This window comes from Oreochromis aureus, linkage group 4, assembly GCF_013358895.1.
Source record: "Oreochromis aureus strain Israel breed Guangdong linkage group 4, ZZ_aureus, whole genome shotgun sequence".
NCBI lineage: Eukaryota > Metazoa > Chordata > Actinopteri > Cichliformes > Cichlidae > Oreochromis > Oreochromis aureus.
In genome coordinates, this window is record NC_052945.1 from 2,712,921 (window position 1) to 2,733,918 (window position 20,998).

Sequence of the window (20,998 nt, forward strand, 5' to 3'; positions counted from 1 at the left end):
GCCATCCATGCCGCCCGCCTGCTGTTGGAGAAGCACCGAGAGAAGACCAAGACCATCCATATGGCCTTCCTTGACCTAGAAAAGGCTTTCAACCGAGTCCCTCATGACCTGATCTGGTACTCTCTGCGATCACACGGGGTCCCCAAGGCCTACGTTGATTGGATCAAGCCCTTGTACAGAAACGTGGCCAGCACAGTCAGAAGCCCGATTGGGAACATCACCACCTTTCAACATTACCGTGGGTGTGCACCAAGACTCCACGCTGTCCCCGCTTCTCTTCGTCCTCTGCATGGACACCATGACCTCTTACCTCCAAGCAGCCCACCCTTGGACACTCCTCTATGCTGACGATGTCTTCCTCGCAGACTAATCCCAAATGGAGCTGCAACGCCAAATGCGGCAATGGAAGATGTTAGATTTATATTGTTGGATTGTCATTTATGCTTAGAAATATCTACTCATATATGCTTAGAGTTTTATAATCAATATCATGTTGGTAGAGGTTTGATCCTTAGGGGTCTCCAAAGACTTTTGTGTGCATTCCAGAGTGTTCTGGCATTCACACCCACATCCTGGGAGCATAGGAGAGGTCGTACCTTCTCTTATTGTTCTGTGGTAAGATAAACATATCTATATCTGTTTTAGTCTAAGTGCCTTTTGTTTAGATGAACTGCTGGACTTCCAGACTAGCAGGTTTAGGGAAGTCGTTTATGGGGTCACATTCTAATAGGTTTATGCTACAAACCTATCAGAAGAAACACCTGAGTGAGTACGGACTGAGGTTGAACACAACGAAGACTGAGTACTCAGAAGCCAGCCCCCAAACCGATGGCACCATCAGCGTCGATGGAGAAGACCTGGCAAAGGTATCTCACTTCAAGTACCTCGTACTGATGATCAGCAATGATGCAGCAGACCCTGCAGAGCAGGAATAAGGGTAGGAGGAAGAAGTGTGTGCAGAGAATTAAAAAGCGCTTTTTATTGTTGTTTTTATACTTTTACATTTACAAGAAGTTTTTTTATTCATTTACTATTCAATTTAAATAACTGTCACAGTCTGGCTGAGGCAGACTGTATGTGTTTACAAAAGAGGACTCAAACGCAGACCAAAAACTGAACGTGACGTGGATTTAACAAAAAAACAAGCCGTTTATTGAGGCTAGGAAACAAGGTACAAACAAAGGGCATAGGTGAAACTAAACAATAACCAAAACTGGGTGAACTAAAACTAAACATGAAAAAACCTTAAACACGGTGAACTGACATGGATACCTGAAGTTGTGACGTGGATGAGCAGACGACCTGACAAGGAATGACTGAAGACACGGACTAAATACACACAGGAGGATAATGAAGGAAAACGGAAACACATGGGGGAACAGCTGACACACATGAACATAACGACGTTACAAGAGGAGAGTAAAACTAAAAACATTGAACATAGGAACACAGGACCCCTTCAAGATAAAACAGGAAATATGAGACGCAGACATGACAACCTGAACTTGACAACATAAGACACAGACATGAAACACATGAAGGGCAAGGGAGACTTAACAGGGGTTGGAAGACACAAGGGGAATCTAATAACAAATGAATAAGAAAACTTAATGAGCTTAACCATATACTATAAACATCAAAATAAACTAAAACTCAAAACACTGGGTCATAAGACCCAGGATCGTGACAATAACTTTCTTTTTCAGTGCAATTTAACAGTGTTCAAAGCAAATATTGTTTAAGTGCTTAAGTGTTTGTGGCCCAGATGTGAGGTAGGAGAGGGACAGTCTGATCGATGTCCCCTTGTTTCCAGGATCTCTAAATTATGCTTCTTTAAATCTGATAAAGACTGCAAGAATAACTTTGGTCCTGTCTTTAATCAGCAATATGTTTGTGACTGTAAGGTTACAATTAATCTACTCTGTCCTGAAAACGCACAAAAACTGTAAAAATTTAAAAACATGCAGATTTCACATCTTTCATTGTTGCATTGATTAAAATATATAGATATATATGAAACAGTAACAATGATGCAGACACACCAATGATCTGTTTAGCTTAAGAAAACATGAACTTCTAAACATTTGAGCTACAGTTTAATGTTCAGTGCAAGTTTCTTCATTTTTACACCCTTAACCTCCTAAGACCCGAACTCTTCCATGGCATGCATTATTAATTTCTCTTTGATATTTGGTCTGATTGGGACCTGATGAATGCAAAAACAAAGAATTACCAGATTTTTTTTAACCTAATTTTTGTTTCTAAGAAAAATCAGAGCCACATATGAGGATAATCATTTAAAAAGTCGATAGAAGAGTAGCAGTATAGTGTCCTTGTAAGTGGATATCAGGCCCTTGTAGAGCAAGATTTAGTATTTTGGCCTAAATAACCCAAAATGTGATGTCCACAATATGTGGACGCCAGGTCCTAGGAGGTTAAACCAGAGTCCAGCTCAAAGCCCCTGTGAGTCAGAGCTCAAGCCACACATTGCATGACCAGCTTCCTTTTCTTGGAAGTGGTGCACCTAAGTCGCCGTTAGCCGACAGTAAACTCGCCCAAACGTCACCACTGAGCTCTCTGCAGATAACCAGTTAAGAATCAAGTCAAAGATTAGCATACACAGCTTTAAGCCTGTAAATTCTTAGAGTCGAAGCTTGTTCACATTCATTTGTGTCCATCACATCATGTCGATCAAGTCAAACTCTCTACAGGAAGAGTTGGAGACAGAAGGTGAGGCTGAGGAGATGGAAGAGGACAAAGATGAAGGAGTGAGCAGGACGACCCCCGCTGCTTTGTGATACGGGGTTTGAGGTAGTTGTGGTGGTGTTGGTGGTGGTGTTAGAGGTGCTGGTGGGGTTGGTGGTGGTGGTCGTGGAGGGAGGAGACAAGAGTGTCCCCAGCGTCTTCGTCAGGAAGGTACCAAAGGAGCTCACTCTGGTGAAGTTCATAACTGGAGTCTCTCGTCTTCTCCTGGCAGAGGAGCTTGGAGCTGTTAACACGACCGCCTGGAACCAAGAGCCGCTCTGCTTACACATCAGAGGGCCGCCAGAATCACCCTGAACAGACGGAAAGGGTCAGTTATTATTTTAATCTTATATCTTATATTTTTCTGTGACTCAAAGGAAGAGTTTGATGCACCTTTGTTAAGAGAAAATTTGGACTATGATTATTATATTTTTCTAAAATTAAACGACCAAAGTTTAGACCACATTTTAGAGGGCTGTAATAAAAGACAAAAACAGTTTGAGTCGGAGTGTTTCAGGATTCATTTTGTTTTGAAGGTGCTCTTCAGTTCTTCAAATCAGACCACTCAGCATCCATGTTGAAATGGGCACTTAATTTATCTCACACTAAACTTTAGCTCAGGTGTCTGCAACCTTTAACACCCAAAGAGCCATTTGGACCCGGTTTCCACGGAAAAGAAAACACTGGGAGCTGCAAATACTTTTTGACATCTGAAATGAAGATAAAATTGTATATATTGGGTTTTTTACCTTTACGCTTTGTATAAACATCTATAGTGTGTTGCTTATGAAATCCATTAAGTGTGACAGAGAAAATTACATTTTATTTATGTAATGAACACATTTTGAACATTTTGAACTCTTAAAATAATAATAACAAAAAGAAACAGCCGAGTTGATGGTCTCTTTCAAATGAATTAAAACTCTGCACACATATTATCCATGTAGCAAACAAGAAATGTTGTGAGCTGTCATCCTTATATTGCCTTTGGGCTTTCAGAGCATGTGGCAGAAGTGAGCAGCAGCACAAGATTTTTAAGGTGGCAGTTGGTACAGTATTGCACGGAATAAGGGTTTCTATTTTTATTTAAATACTAATAAAAATGAAGTGATCAGTGCAGAGTTTAGTATGTACTTGCGAAACTGTAGGACAGCTTCTATGTGCATCTTGTGAAGGTGTGTTGTGTGTGTTCAAGTGTTGTAGTTGAGGTGTCGAATGGCTTGATGATAAAAAACTGCTTTTGAGTCTTGTAGTCCGAGCAGACAGACTCCTGTATCGTCTACCAGATGGTAACAAGGAGAACAGCTGACATGCTGGGTGGCTGTGGTCCTTGATGATGCTGTGTGCTTTACGGAGGTACCGTTGAAGATAGATGTCTTATATGGAAGCCTCATGCCAGCGATGTGCTCTGCTGCCTTCACCACCCTCTGTAGTGATTTCCAGCTGCTTCCAGAGCAGCTTCCGTACCAAACTGTAATGCAGCTTGTCAGCAAGCTCTCGATCACGCACTTGTAGAAATTTGAGGTGATGTTGGCGTTCATGCCAAACCTTCTCAGCCTCCTCAGAAAGCAAGCTGGCGAGCTTTCCTGATTGCAGTGTCTGTGTGAAGGGTCCAGGAGAGATCCTCTGTGATGTTGGCTCCAAGGAATTTGAAGCTGCTGACCCTTTCGACCTTGACACTGTTGATGTGGATGAGCTGGTCTTCCCCAACTGGTCGTTTCTGGTAATCCACTATCATTTCTCTTGTTTTGCTGACGTTGAGAGGTCATTTTCCAGACACCACTTGTACAGCGCCATAACCTCCTCTCTATAGGCCGTCTCATTGTTTTCTGTGATGAGGCCAATGATGATTGTGTCATCCGCAAACTTAATAATGGTGTTGGACCTATGCTTAGTGGTACAGTCGTGTGTGAACAGGGAATATAGTAGGGGGCTAAGGACACATCCCTGTGGTGTTCCTGTTTTTAAGATGAGTGATGAGGAGATGTGCTCACCAATTCTCACCACCTGGGGCCTGTTTGTGAGGAAGTTCAGAATCCATCTGCAGATGGGTGTTCCCAGCCCAAGGTTGATGAGCTTCGAGGCAAGTTATGAGGCGATGATGATGGTGTTAAATGCCGAGCTGTAGTCGATGAAGAGCATTCTTGCATATGTATTCCCTTTTTCCAGGTGAGTGAGGGCAGTGTGCATTGTCAGGGCAATGACATCCTCTGTGGCTCTGTTTGTTTGATAGGCGAACTGAAGAGGGTCCAGCGTGTCAGGGAGGGAGGAGCAGATGTGATCTTTGACCAGCCACTCGAGGCTCTTCATTATGGCGGATGACAGTGCAACTGGACGATAGTCATTCAGACCACAGATTTCTCTGGGACAGGAATGATGATGGATTTTTTGAGGGATGTGGGGACCACTGAATGCCAAAACACTGCCTGTGTTTTCCCTCCTGTAGTCAATGATGCAGCGCAGTCCATTCCATAGCATCAAAGCTGTGGTAATTGGACTCCACTTTGTCCCTGTAGTTCTTTTTGGCCTTTTTATGGACTTTCAGAGGTCGTACCTGGCTGCTTTATAAGGGCGATCGTAAGTTCGGCTTTTAATCGGAAGGTTGCCGGTTCGAGCCCCGGCTTGGACAGTCTCGGTCGTTGTGTCCTTGGGCAAGACACTTCACCCGTTGCCTACTGGTGGTGGTCAGAGGGCCCGGTGGCGCCAGTGTCCGGCAGCCTCACCTCTGTCAGTGCGCCCCAGGGTGGCTGTGGCTACAATGTAGCTGCCATCACCAGTGTGTGAATGTGTGGATGACTGGTTGTGTAAAGCGCTTTGCGGTCCTTAGGGACTAGTAAAGCGCTATACAAATACAGACCAGCGTCCCCTGAGTTAAAGGCAGAGGCCTTCCAAATCAGAAATCCTGGTGGGGATTTCTGAATCTTGCAAATCAGTGGTTTTGGTGATGATATTGTCTATGCATTTTCCAAATATCCAATGACAGTCTGTGAGTTCATTGATGTTGCCATCAGCTGCATCCTCACATATATGCCAGTCAGTTGTTTTAAAGCAGTCCTGTAAGACCCCCTCAGCCTCACTGTCCCATTTGTACATGTCCCTGGAAACGTTTTTTGTTTGTTTGTTTGTTTGTTTGTTTGTTTTTTCCAGTTTAAGCCTTTGTCTGTATGCAGGCAGCAGCAGAATGGAACAATGGTCTGCCTTACAAACGGCTGCACACGGGAGGGGTTTGTAGCAGTCCTTGAATGAAGCAATAATCCAGTGTTTGATCACATCTTGTAGGGAAGGAGATGTGTTGGTAGTATCTGGGAAGAAGTTTCTTCATGTTGGCTATGTTGACGTCTCCCAGCACAATAAAGGCAGATCGGGATTTTTGTTCTCAAGTTCAGTTATGACGTCATACAGTTCGTTCAAAGCCGTAGATTTATCAGCATGTGGGGGGATGTAAACAGCTGAAAGGAGAACTGAACTGAACTCCCTTGGGAGGTAAAACAGTCCAACTTTGATGGTCAGCAGCTTGAGGATCTGAGAGCAGTACATTTTTAATATACACACATCCCTAGCCCACAAAGAGTTAACCATAAAGCACACACCTCCTCCCCTTTTCTTGCCTGAGTCCTTCATTCTGCCTCCCCGGTAAACAGTGAACCCGTCCGGCATGACGGCACAGTTGGGGACGCTGGGCTCCAGCCATGTCTCTGTCAATGCCAAAATACAGCAATTCCTGATGTCTTTTTGATGTTTAATCCATGCACGCAGCTCATCTAGTTTGTTCTCTAGAGACTGAACTTTCCTGAGGAGGATGCTGGGCAGAGGTGGTTTGTTGATTCTCTGTCGGGTTCAGCTCAAAACTCCAGCTTGTTTTGCCCTCGCCCTTGTTTTCCCTTGGCGTTGCGCGAGTACACAAAAGATCCCAGGCAACAGTGCATCCATGGTTTTGAAACCTGCTGTATAGTCCGAACTGGCTGACGAACATAACTCCAAAAGTGTTTGTCTGTCATACCGAGTGTATGATTGTGTTGTGCGCACAGAAACAGCAAATAAGACAAAATAAATAATAAAATATTTGCCTAGATGACTCGGAGCCCTTATCGGTGCAGCCATCTCACGGCGCAACCGGAACCTGTAAGTGTCACGATCCTGGGTCTTTTGACCCAGCGTTTTAAGTTTTAGTTTATGTTTGATGTTTATGGTTTATTTTTAAGTTCATTAGATTATCTAAGCTCATTTGTCTATTTCGATTCCCCTTGCGTCTTCTACCCCGGTGTTTTAGTCTCACTTGCCCTTTATGTGTTCAAGCTGCATGTCTTATGTTGTCAAGTTTATATTATCAAGTTTATGTCTGCATCTCATGTTTCCTGTTTTATTGTGAAAGTCTGTGTCCTAGTTCAGTGTAGTCAGCTTTGCTTCCTTTGTCTCGTTATGTCAGATTAGTGTCAGCTGTTTCCCCATGTGTTTCCACTTCCCCTAATCACCCTTGTGTGTATTTAGTCTGTGTGTTTCTGTTCATTCCTTGTCAGGTCGTCTGTTGTTCACACCACGGTTTCCATGCCATGTTTCTAAATTTCATGCCAAGGTTTTTCTTGTTGTTTATTTAGTTCTCCTAGTTGAGGTTGATGTTGTTAGGTTTTGTAATGTTGATTGTCATTTATGCTTAGAAATATTTATGCCATATGCTTAGACGTGTATAATCGATTGTGTAGTGATAGGATGTGTGATCTTCAGTAGGCTGTAAAAGGCTTTGTGTGCATTCCAGAGCACTCTGGCATTCACACCCACATTCTGGGAGCATGGGAGAGGCCGTGCCTTGTCTTATTGTTTTATGGTAGGATAAACGTGTCTACATCTGTTCTAGTCTAAGTGCCTTTTGTTTAGATGGACCGCTAGACTCCTGGCACCAGCTCTGGGGAGTCTTCACAGGTTCACATTCTGACACACACACACACACACACACACACACACACACACACACACACACACACACACACACACTTACTTGCAAAACCACAGGCAAGGTAGTCAAAGGAGTTTGTGAAGAAAAGCGTCTGGACTTCTTTAAGTTGCTTGAAGACGTTTCACCTCTCATCCGAGAAGCTTCTTCAGTTCTAAGGTCAAATGGCCGAGAGTCCCAGATTTAAGGTACTCTTTGTGTGTATGTATATGTCATATGTTAATGAACCTATGCATATTCATGTAACCACAATAAAAGAGCAGTGTTACAGGAGAGCGGACGAGAGCAACTGGGGTCAAGCGAAGGAACGGCGTTTGTCCAGTTCTCTCCCGTGCACGTGAAACATAAAGAACGTTGCCTACTCGTGTCTCGCTTGCTGTGTAATTACATTGTCTTCAACGTTCCAGCGAATAGGTTCAAGCTACAAACCTATCAGATGTTAGTTTACTTCAGTTTGCCTTGCCCTTTCTTTGTACCTTTTTTACCAGCCTTATTAAACTGCTCGCTTTTTGTTGATATTCAAGTTTTCTTCCACGTTCTTTGTGTCTGCATTTTGGGTCCTCCACCTCAAATTCCTACAGTCTGCTCCCACAGACTGTGACAGTAAGAACCTGTATGATGTAAAGCTTTTGCCATTATTTTATTGATCATCTGAATGACAACATTCATAACCTCTGTGCGTTCTGAAGGGAAAGTTTGCGTGCACAATGCCTCTTGCTGCAGGTTGCAGTGAAACGTCAGCAGCTTTCTAGCCAGTGACGTCTGCAGCAAGGTCACAAAGCCCCTGTGCGCTCCAGTCATACTTGGTGCCCCATCAGTAGCCACTGACTCTAGGTGGGTTCTTTTTATTTCTTTGGCTCTTAAACAATCAAGCACAGCCTCACAAATGCTGTAAATCTTCAGAACTGACTAGGTTACTTTTAAAAATATAACACTGTCAAAAGTGTTCATTTAACACTCAACAGTGTTATATTTAACACTCAGAGGAGTGGCCACATATAGACACTGTCTAGTGTCAATTTAACACTGGAGATTTTGCTGTGTAGGTGGTCAAAAGTGAATGCAAATGAATCTGCCCAGGTATCATTAAATGTTGTATTTTCTTTTCTTACATTTCTCCATACTTGGGGTTGAAAGTCTCAATAAATGCCTGGTGTTTCGCCCGGTACACCGGCTTCTGTGAGTGTGACACTTGTTTTGAGCACCGAAAAATAATAAAATGTAATTTTATTTTAATATTTCAAGATGACAATAATGTTCCAAGGCAAGTTATGAGGTTTTTCATGCTCTTGCTACTTGTTTTGTCACTCACTTTGATTTCCGGTGCTACAGTTTTCCTGGACCTTCTTTGCCATTGCCTTCAACCTCAGCTCTCCTCAGATGATCTTTGCGTTCTGGAACAATACAAAGAACCTCACCTGCCTGCCCTCCAGCCACCACTCACCACCTCGGACACAGCGGAACTCCGGTCAGCCAACCTTTGCCCCTACTCACCTGGATTCTCACCACCTCTCTCTCGAAGCCAAGTTCACCTTGACTATCAGTAACCATTATCAGTCATAACCACCTCCACTAAATAGCCTGTGCCTGCCGCCTTCTTAACCCTGTTCTCTTTTCTTCCCTGACGAATCCGCTCCGTCCCCGTCAATACCTACCAATTCCCTGTTCACCCCACTGATCCAAGGCCACATCATTAGCAACACTTTTTACAGTTTTACAGTTCTCTGCGTTTGAGTCCAGTTTAGCTATCGGCCTGTGGCCATTGTGACACTAAATCCAAGGTCCAGAATAAACATGTCAGCAGACAGTGTGTTATAAGAAGAAGAATCCAGTCATTTACCTGCTGCAGTGCAAACACGTCTGTACAGATGCTCTCACTCGATGATGAGCTCCCACAGTTTACCACCGAGGTGTTAAACTGCTGCATAACTTCCTCAGCTAACATTATGAAAGATAAGAGAATTTGACTAAAGAAACTGTAAGTGCAGTGGTCCACATGTGTAATCTGAGAGATGGACTGGTGCAGAGTCTGGGCAGAACTCTGTCAGCCTTCATGTTGCTAACTCACCTCCTCCTCTTCCAGGACTCCAACCGGCCGCCCAGCACGCCAAGCCCTCGGCGAAGGTTCTCCCGTTGTCCAAGCAGATGGGCTGGATGTAGTCGGTCAGGGTGGGCTGGGCAGATAGACGGAGGATGGCTATGTTGGTCCCGGTCGTGTTGCTCAGAGTGATATTTGTCACGTTCAGCGTCACCTCAAAGGGGTTGGATCCATTTAGCTTCAGACGACCCAACACGACAGTCCACTCGGACGCTACAGGGGAGCTGTGGGAGGAACGAAGCACACAAACATAAACTTCATCAGCTTCAAACAAGATCTACACCTTTACGCCCTAAAGTGTAATTAAACAATGAATAGTAAAAGTCTGGCTGAAAGGATGATCCCAATACATGCACTGCTTAGTATGTCTGTGCACTATAGGTTCTTGGTCATGATCATCTAAGGAGAAAAAAAACAGCTGGACCACTTTAAGGGATAACTTCCACTAGGGCTTAAAATTTGGGACTCCATCATTTGGTCGAGAAACTTATCGGATGAGAGGTGAAACATCTTCAAGAAACTTAAAGAAGTCCAGTCGCTTTTCTTTCTGAGCTCCTTAGAATTGCTTATTAATTCAGATCAAACTGAGGTTATTGTACTCGGCCCTGAAAATCTTAGGAATATGGTATCTAACCAGACTCTTACTCTGGATGGCATTACCTTGGCCTCCAGTAACACTGTGAGGAACCTTGGAGTCATTTTTGACCAGGACATGTCCTTCAACGCACATATTAAACAAATATGTAAGACTGCTTTCTTCCATTTGTGCAACATCTCTAAAGTTAGAAATATCCTGTCTCAGAGTGATGCTGTTTGGTGGGGGTCAAATTTTGTGAGGTTTTAACAGAGATTCTTATTTAAAAATCGATTCAGGAATATAATGAATCAATATTGCGTTATTCAAGCTAGAATTGATTTTAATCAGAAAATCGAATCAAAACCCACCCCTAGTACCCTACCTCGTCTGGTAAAAGCATGCAGGCAGTTCACGGAGGATGAAGGATAGATTAGAATTGGATTAGATTAGATTTTCAGGCTGTCTGTGTCACGGTCCTGGGTCGTGTGACCGAGCATTCTGTGTTTTCCTTGTATTTCGATATTCATTTTATTTCATTCTTTTTGTATTACCTTCTAGGTTTCTTTAGTCCCATAGATTAGTCACCCCTGTGTTAAGTGTTCCCTGTTGGTTTGTGTCCCCATGTTTCCTGTTTTATTTTGAAAGGTCTTGTGTTTAGTATTACTCTCCCCCCTTGTTGTCGATATGTTTCATTCTATTCAGCTGTTTTCCTCATGTGTCTCCACGTCACCTGATCACCTCATGTGTGTATTTAAGTCCTCCGTCTTCCCGTGTTCAGCGTCGGGTTGTCTGTGTATCTCCTCTCATGTTACCTCAGGTTTCAGGACTCCGTGCTGCTCATGTTCATGTTGCTTATTGTTAGGAGTTGGGTTCTGGTTATGTGGTGTTTTTGTCTGTATGCGTTTTTTGGTGCCTCCCTTTTTGTATAGGTAGGCGGGGCAGTGAGTCACTGAACCTGGCACACCTGTTACTCATCAGATGCTTTCTTCAGAAGTGTTCTTTAGGAGCTACCTGACAGAAGACTAGTGTCGGAGTACTGGCGTTTTTGGAGAGTCTGAAATTCTGCCCCTGCCTGTTGGAGCCCTTGGATTATTTCTGGTGACTGTAAGGAGTTTTGTTTCCTCCCTAGGATTTTGCCTCGACTGGTTTGTTTTCCGTCTGGAGGTTTGGGGCATTAAACAGTACCAAGTAAGCTCTCCAACTCTCTGTAAAGTTTACTTTAAGCTTTTCTCGGTTATCGGGCAAGACCCTCCTAATTCTCGTCCCTCTCCTTTTTTTAGATCGAGTGCACTACCTGTGTGTGTTTTCGTCACCTGCACGTCCTGGCTCCGCGTCCCCATTCATACACTGTTGTATATATTTATATCTAGAGTATTTAAAAGTAGAATGGGAGGGAGAGCCTTCAGTTTTCAGGCCCCTCTTCTGTGGAACCAGCTTCCAGTTTGGATTCGGGAGACAGACACTATCTCTACTTTTAAGATTAGGCTTCAAACTTTCCTTTTTGCTAAAGCATATAGTTAGGGCTGGACCAGGTGACCCTGAATCCTCCCTTAGTTATGCTGCAATAGACGTAGGCTGCCGGGGATTCCCATGATGGATTGAGTTTTTCCTTTCCAGTCACCTTTCTCACTCACTATGTGTTAATAGACCTCTCTGCATCGAATCATATCTGTTATTAATCTCTGTCTCTCTTCCACAGCATGTCTTTATCCTGTTTTCCTTCTTTCACCCCAACCGGTCGCAGCAGATGGCCCCGCCTGGTTCTGCCGGAGGTTTCTTCCTGTTAAAAGGGAGTTTTTCCTTCCCACTGTCGCCAAAGTGCTTGCTCATAGGGGGTCATATGATTGTTGGGTTTTTCTCTGTATTTATTATTGTGCGATCTACTGTACAATATAAAGCGCCTTGAGGCGACTTTTGTTGTGATTTGGCGCTATATAAATAAAATTGAATTGAATATTTTGTCCTTGTAAATACCTCCCCCTCACTGTAAATAAACTGTCTTCACCGCAACTCTGCCTCCGTGCGTTCTGCTCCCTGGGTCCGTCCTGCTCATAGTCGTCACCAGTGATGGGAATAACGGCGTTACAAGTAATGGCGTTACTAACGGCGTTACTATTTTCAGTAACGAGTAATCTAACTAATTACTATTCTTATCGTTACAACGCCGTTACCGTTACTAACAAGAAAACGCGGTCCGTTACTATTTTTCAACAAACAGACGGTTGAATCTGTGTTCAGCTTACCGCATCTTATATCAGCTGCAGGAAGTAGCTGTAAGTAATCTGGACGCTACAGCTTTAAGCAGCTGCGCGCTCCCGCGGACGGTAATCACGATCACTGTCTAGCACAACACCTGGAGCTCAGGGGGCAAAACAATCGCATCAGTGCTGCTGTTTGACTGAGGAAGAATAAAGTAGTCGTGGTAAGTCAATCACATGACCACTTAAAGACAAAGCAACAAGGTGACATATACCAGTTTGTAAATTGTGTTGATAGGCCACGTAAAACCAGAGTCATGATAAACAATATATACGCAGCGTTTTTTCCTCAATAGTTTCGTCACGTTTACTGTATAAGGACAGCGCTAGCAAGCACTCTCTGCTTATGAGCAAAAAAAAAACAGGGGAGGTTTTAGGAGTGACGGCGAGAGAATGAATGTAGTGTAAAGCGCTTTGGGGTCCTTAGGGACTGAGTAAAGCGCTATACAAATGCAGGCCATTTACCATTGTTACAGTAAAAATATAACTTTTTCTACTCTGATTTTATGTTTTTTGTGTGATTTTAGATCAGTTGTGTTAATACAGTATGTCAAAATGAAAACATGACTGTAAATTCAGACACGTGAGGTTGTGCTATAAAGAATGATACCAAACAAGGCAAAGTAAATAATTTTTAAAGGTAAAATGTGGAGGGAAAATGAAAAGTAGTTAAAAATGGCCAATTATACCCTGGACCCCACAGGGTTAAACTTTTTTATAAAGTAACGCAATAGTTACTCTTCAAGTAATTAATTACTTTTAGAATATTGTAACTCAGTTACTAACTCAGTTACTTTTTTGAAGAAGTAACTAGTAATTATAATTAATTACTTTTTCAAAGTAACTTGCCCAACACTGGTCGTCACAGTCACCTTGTAATTTCCTTCCTAGTCTGCTTTAGAATCAGAATCAGAATACTTTACTGATCCCTAGCGGAAATTTAGACTGTGGCTACATTGTGAATGTCAATCCACAACCAATGAGTATGTTGGTGCTTCTGTCAGATCCACCCTTTTCTTTTCACTTCTGGATTCAAAACAGGATCTGAACAGACGTCACTAATCAATTAACTGTATTATTGTCTGGCCAAACTTCAACCTTGCTCCAACTCACCTTGAGAAACAGTCAGCATTGCTCAGCACTGAGTCCAAGGCCACCAGAGTCCCACCGCACACATGACTTCCATTCTTCTGCAGACTCGCCATCCACGGCCACGAGCCGGCTGTCGCCATCGAGGTTCCTCCCAAAATGCCAGAATTCTTCGGAGCTTGTCCACAGAGCACCGCTGAGGAGAAAAACCAGAGGCAGACGCAAAGAAATGTTAAAATCTTTAACCATCAGTTCTGTTCAGGTGGTTCATCTTAAAGAATCATAACATCACAGATCAGAAAAGTTTAAACAGAAAGGAATAAAAAAGAGAAGCGCACAGGTGATGTCACAATCATCAAAACCATTACAACTTGGCCAATACAGAAGCTGTGAATGATCTCCAAGGTCCGGAGACGACAGAGACCTGAGGAGCTGCCTTCTGTTTGTGGCCCTCAGGTTGGCCTGTCCTGAGCTATGAAGAAACCTAAGATGGCATACACGGGACAAAGTGAAAGCAAATTCTGTGATTCCAGGGACACAGCATGTGTAGAAAAAACACTCTGCTCTTATACTTCAGCCTTTAACACAGTCATCTCACTGTAGCTGATGGTGAAGCTCTCTGCTCGGGCTCAACACTTCACTCTGTAACTGAATTTTGGACTTCTTCTAAGGACGGCGACAGATGGTACATGTTAGCAGTATTCTGCACTATCAAACTGCATTCAAACTGCTCTTTACTCTGAGACATGACTAAACTGCAAATGTCAGCTTAAAGCAGCTCATCAGGTTTATGATGATACAACATTGTTCGGGTTCATTAACAACAGAGCTGAGACATCTTGCAGAGCAGAAGTGCAACTTTTAGTGAGCTGGTGTAGAGACAACAGCCTGTCCCTTAACATCAACAGGAGGAAAGAGTTGGCTGTGGATTTGAAAAAGGCTGAAACCAAACATCAGTAGAGACGGTCAGCAGCACAAGATTCCCACAAAACTCTACATCACTGAGGAGCTCTCCTGGACTCCTGGAACCTCACACACCTGGCAGAGAAGGCAAAACATAAAGCTTTCAACCTTAGGAGGTTGAAGTGAGTGTGGAACTCTTCCTCATTCTCACCACCTTTTACTGAAGCACTATTCAGAGCATCCTGACAAGCTTGACAAGCCTCACTTCACACCTTATTTTTCACTACAGCTGTAATTACAAAGAAATTGAACCTGAAAATAGAAATGAGCAAAACTAAGTAACAGTCCATTTTTAACTTTTTAGGTGGTTTTAGTGGGGGTTTGACATACGTTTGCTGGTGGTGGTTGTAGGGATGGTGGTGGTGGTTGTAGGAGTGGTGGTGGTGGTGGTGGTAGTAGGGGTGGTGGTTGTAGGTGTGGGGGTGGTGGTGGTGGTAGTAGGGGTGGGGGTTGTAGTGGTGGTGGTGGTAGTAGGGGTGGTGGCTTTTGCAGAGGAGGTGGTTGTGGTGGTAGAAGTTGTAGTGGTTGTAGGAGTAGTGGTGGTGGTTGTAGGGGTGGTGGTGGTGGTTGTAGGTGTGGGGGTGGTGGTGGTGGTGGTGGTGGTAGTAGGGGAGGTGGTTGTAGTGGTGGTGGTAGTAGGGGTGGTGGCTTTTGCAGAGGAGGTGGTTGTGGTGGTAGAAGTTGTAGTGGTTGTAGGCGTAGTGGTGGTGGTTGTAGGCGTGGTGGTGGTGGTTGTAGGGGTGGTGGTGGTGGTAGTAGGGGTGGTGGCTTTTGCAGAGGAGGTGGTTGTGGTGGTGGAAGTTGTAGTGGTTGTAGGAGTAGTGGTGGTGGTTGTAGGGGTGGTGGTTGTAGTGGTGGTGGTGGTGGTTGTAGTGGAGGTGGTTGTAGGGGTGGTGGTTGTAGTGGTGGTGGCGGTGGTGGTAGCGGTGGTGGTTGGCACTGGTGGCAGTCCTGTGCAGGTAACACTGAGGTCACTGTCAGTCCCAGTGGACGTGAACGTCATGAAGCCCGGCTGGTTGGAGGAGATCTGGCTGTTGATCCAGGTCTGGTACTGGGATACTCTGGCGTAGACTCCTGGAAGATTTGGCCTGGCACAACCGGTCCCAAAACTGACGATTCCTGCCTGAATCCAGCGACCGTTCTCCTTGCTCACCATTGGACCTCCTGAATCCCCCTTTGAGAGCAGAAACATTTACTATTAGCTGAGGAGAAGAAACTGTAGAAGGTGAAAATGTGCCAAACACAGGTAACAACAATCACCTGACAGGAGTCCTTTCCTCCTGCACTTAACCCGGCACAGATCATGTTGTCAGTGATTCTTCCCACTCCATAGTTACAGTTACACTGCCTGTTTCCCACAACAGGAACCTCCACCTCCATCAGGTTTTCTGAAACAGTGCCTGTTGAAGGGGTAAAATAAATATATCAGTTTGCAATAAATGACATGTGACTGATTAACCTTCAAACAAAAGGGCGGCTCCACCAAACTTAAAAACAAAGTGCAGTCATGTGTGCAAACAAAGATGGGAAACATGTTTGTCCGCTGAGGTTAAAGCTCTCTGCAGAACACAGTCACATGACTTAGATGTCACTCTGTCATCTTGTCCTGTTTTATGTTATTTGAGTATTTTAGATGAAGCATAACAGCTGCTGTTTTTAAACGTGATACAGAAATAAACTTGACACACAGACAGTAGATGGTCGTCAATATGTAGTAACTGTCTAATACCACCAGGGGGCAGTGTCAGATACACAGAAAGTATACTTTCTTTTAACCAGGGATCTTTTTGAGCTGACATCATCGTGCAGACTCAGCATGCTTGCTGCACTTCCAGACTGTTTAATTCACATAATCATTCTTTCTTGTTTTGAACTCTGCACAGATTTAACCTCATGGAAACATTTTGTTGCTCTAAATATTTCTGAGACAGCAAACTTGTTTCCTGCATTATTGTCATGATTTCTCTAAAAACAATCAGGTGTCTTCATGACCCACCATTTTCTTTAGTACTGCCCCAGCCAGTGACCCAGCTGTTAACACCGCTGTAGAAAGTGCTGTTTGAAGCTGCCAGGCAGACGGGAGAAATGTAGCTGGTGAAATTCACAGATGAGGAGAGCTGCAGGAGGCAGATGTCGTTGTTGTTGGTTTTAGAGTTGTAGTTTGGATGTGGAATGATCTTTGTTACTGTCCGAGCCACTGCATTGGGATTAGATCCATGTAGAGTCTGACGGCCCAGAGTCACAGTCACCCCGCTCGTGTCATTGCTGAGATCATCAAGGAACACAAAACAGCATGCAGTTATTACAATGGCTAAAAAGAAATGATATTATTGACTTCCTGCCCTGTTAGATATTTATCCTGTTACACCCTCAGCCCCCTGATTAAGACCTTTCATAATCTCTTTATGGTAATACATCTTGTTTAGTGTGCAGCTTCAGCCTCATTACTCACGTTTGAAAGCAGTGAGCAGCAGTCAGCACCCACTGACTGTTAATGAGGGATCCTCCACAGAAGAACCCAGATATTTGCAGACTGACCTGCCAGGGCCAGCTGCCATCGGGGGCCACCTGTCCTCCTACAATCCTGGTGTTGAGCTTTGGCTGACCACAAACTGAAGACAGACATTAAAACACAGAGTGAGCATTACTGTATGAGCTGTAAACTCTCAGCATTACAAACTGCTGAGTGAGGACACAGTGATCCTGGGAGTCTACAGTTCACTCACAAACATATGAAACTATAGATTATTACACATAAAAATAAAAGAATCAAATATTTATGACAAATCATGTCTAAGTGAGATCCATTTAAAACAGGAGCTGTTTCTACTGAGGAAAAGCCAAAAAAGCCCAAAGAAAATTAACACATCATGTTCCCTTAGCATTTCTTTTTTCCATTTTTCACTTTAAGAAAGAGTAGAAAGTTAGAAATGGGCGATCGTGGCTCAAGAGTTGGGAGTTCGCCTTGTAATCGGAACGAGCCCTGGCTTGGACAGTCTCGGTCGTTGTGTCCTTGGGCAAGACACTTCACCCATTGCCTACTGGTGGTGGTCAGAGGGCCCGGTGGCGCCAGTGTCCGGCAGCCTCGCCTCTGTCAGTGCGCCCCAGGGTGGCTGTGGCTACAATGTAGCTGCCATCACCTGTGTGTGAATGGGTGACTGATATGACTGGATATGTAAAGCGCTTTGGGGGTCCTTAGGGACTAGTAAAGCGCTATATAAATACAGGCCATTTACCATAAAACTAAATCATTACACAAAGAAACTTTATCTTACCATCCAGCTGTGACTCAGACTCTGAAACACAGAAAACAAACAATTTTAAAATGAATAATCTTCATTCATCTGTCTGTGATTAGTTCACTGTCCTTAATTACTGTGTGAAGTTACAGTTAATTTAACCTATTTGAGAAAATGTGAGATAAGAAATTCAGAGGTTCCAAACACTACGTCTCCTCATCAGAGGCTCCTGTGTTGTTGGTCCGTCACACACCAGCAGACATGCAGGTGAGCATGCTTCAATGAGAAACAGTGTGATGCGTGTAACCTGTTATGTTATTGTTTGTATGTGTTTGGGAAAACAGATGATTTCATGCAATAAAAAGTGCTGATTTCATCCTGTAGACATCTGCTCTGTCAGCTGATCTGTAGATCCGACCCTTTGAGGAAAACATCAAGCACAGAGGGAACAGTCTCTGACTGCAGCTCATCACGCCACTGAACCACCTGATGCACTGATTCACTAAGTTCTGTCACTAGTTAGCTAACATAAACTAGCATCACCCTCTTCAAGTTCCATGACAAAAGCAGCCGTAGCTCCTAACCGTCTGCTAGGCTTCACCTCAGCTAGTTGGACTTTAAGCTTGCTAGCTAGCATTAGCTGAAAATTTAGCACATCGTGGTGTACTCAGCTAACAAAACAGAAACAGAACAAAACATGGAAGCAAGCAAAATGCTAACGCCAAGACTTTAAAATCTGAAGTCCAGTAATCTATGAGTAACCGTGCAGTCTGTGTGGCCATCTTTTATATACAGCCTATGGTTTTAGTAAGCCTCCAGGGGGCGCTAGAGGAACTCCAGATTGTTGCCTTTGTTCAGTTTTTCCACTCTGGTTGTTTATGTGGTCGTTCATCTGTTGTTTTACCTCTGACATCAGACTGGTTTTACCACCTTTCCAGAAGATCATTTACATACCAAGTTTCTGTAAGAGTTTGTGTGTGTGTGTGTGTGTGTGTGTGTGTATGTGTGTGTGTGTGTGTGTGTGTACACGTTTATCTCACAAACAGAAACCGCACAGAGAAATACAGTACACACACTGCATGTCGTACTACTAATACTACGCCTGTATTACTGCAGTACCTGACAGGATGTTATAAGTATGCAGTAAGTGTGAGAGCTCACTATCAGACGTGCATTCAGTGCATTTGTGCTCAAACATTCAGCTCAGCACAAGAAGAAAAAAACACTAAAGTTCTGGGTTCAGTCTCCGACCCACTTCCTGCTCTGAGCCGTGATGAAGGAAAACCGTCATCACACCTTCAACCATCAGTTTATTACCGGAGAGACATCAAATTATACTAAATACTTAGTTCCAACATCTTTTCATAACATCTCATGAATGAATAACTAATAATAATCGGCCAAGAGAACCTTTGTTTCTCCTCGTCTGTCATCAAAACTTCTTCTTCAAAATATATATTAAAGTTATGTTTACTGAACATTGTGGATTTTATCTGAACACACCAAATTTGTATTAAAGAAACGATTTCTTTAATTTAAAGGTTATTTTCCTGCAGTGTCACTTTAAAGTGAAGCGATGTGCTCCTGAGTGTTTTCACCCTCTGAGTCGTACCTGATGCAGGTGTGTGAAGACAGCTCTTACCTTGGGTCAGGAGCATCAGCCCAGCAGCCAAACACATCACTTTGTAGAAAGCCATCGCTGTAAAATACCTCCAGACCTGCTGAGGCTTAAATAACCTTCCTCTCTCTCCCTTTCGGTTTGCAGTAAAACACACCTTTCTCAAACACCTGTCTGACGACACACCCAACACCTCACTGCAGGTTACCTGACCTGCTTCACATCACAATCATCAGATTAAACACGAAGTTTTTAATAATTTTTCTAGGATTAATCATTAATTTAACAGGAAACAAAAGTCTGCTGTGCTGTGTCAAATAAAAGTTATTTAAAGGTTTCACAGTACTGACTGATGTGTACAGGTGTAAGAATGGGTGAGCTGAGCAGCAGCGTTTGTATTGAAGTGAAATGCATTAACTTGACCAAAAACTACATAAATAAATCCTGATGCTGACGATCATTGAGATATTTAAAAATTGGTTTTGTTTGTTTTGTTTGCACTATCAGGCATGGATGGGCCTCCCCAGAGCCAGAACCTCAACATCACTGAAGCAGTGTGGGATCATCCTGACAGAGACCAGAACGAAAAGAAGAAACATCCAAAGAAGAGACCTGAATGTCCTTCAAGAAGAAGAAGAAAGTAGAGAAAGCTCAGACTGTGCTGAGAATAAAGGTCGTACAAACTATTGATTACTGCTTAGTTTTTAAACATTAACGTCATTATAGAATTTTCATGATGACTTTCCGGAAAATAAAAACTGCTTCTCTTTAATGTGGTGTAATTACATGATGATGTTTCTGTTTTACTATTTCCTCAACTAGATGAAAACGAGTCAGTTCTTCAGTCTGATGAGCGTTTGTTCACTCAGACGTTAGATCAGCAGGAACATCGAGCACAGAACTGTAACAGAACTACATTCCTGTAAATCTGTGAAACAGGAAGTTTTATTTAAAGAAGCAGCTTCACCGAGAGATCATGAAGGAGAGATACACCACACATCTGCTCTGTGAACGAAAACAGTACATCTCACAATACATCTCTATCCTTCATTAATCTGCAATGACAGTGGGACTGGCACAGTGGGGGCTGTCCACTCAGGAAAAAACTGGTCAAACTACATCAGGTTTCGCTGAATGAACAAGTGAACGGGAAGTGTTTCAGAACGAGTGGAACCACAAAACACTGAAGTTTCCACTGAGCACATCACAAACATCTGTCATGTCAGAAGTATTTCTTTCCCTTCTGGTGTAAACGAGAGTTACAAAAAGAGGCAATAACAAGTCAACCCCACAGAGGCAGTGGACCAGCAGACCATCGCCCTCTCACTGTCCTCACTGAGACTTCCCTGCTTTTAGTTTTTCTTAGTGTCTTTGACACTGCAGGTAGCACGAGAGGGTAACTGTTACTACTTTAAATTTACGTTGCATGTAGCACCTTGGCTCTGGAGGAACGTTGTTTCACT

The 20,998-nt window shown here is 43.5% G+C and overlaps 1 protein-coding gene across 2 annotated transcripts; it reads right to left on the reverse strand.

Annotated features, from left to right (window-relative positions):
- Positions 1–961: 961 nt before the first annotated feature.
- LOC120439925 (cell wall protein DAN4-like) lies at positions 962–19,645 on the reverse strand. Of its 2 annotated transcripts, none has more exons than XM_039611278.1 (10): positions 19,560–19,645; positions 17,954–17,974; positions 17,131–17,290; positions 16,675–16,943; positions 15,939–16,078; positions 15,009–15,852; positions 13,740–13,911; positions 9,762–10,015; positions 9,534–9,631; positions 962–3,056 (listed from the first exon to the last, which is right to left on the reverse strand). In XM_039611278.1, exons 1-10 carry the CDS (start codon positions 19,612–19,614, stop codon positions 2,706–2,708), a joined length of 2,364 nt encoding a protein of 787 aa, XP_039467212.1. In that variant the 5' UTR covers positions 19,615–19,645; the 3' UTR covers positions 962–2,705. The 2 variants fall into 2 exon arrangements, with proteins under 2 accessions (XP_039467212.1, XP_039467213.1); XM_039611279.1 differs by having other exon boundaries at positions 17,217–17,290; positions 19,560–19,602.
- Positions 19,646–20,998: the final 1,353 nt, after the last annotated feature.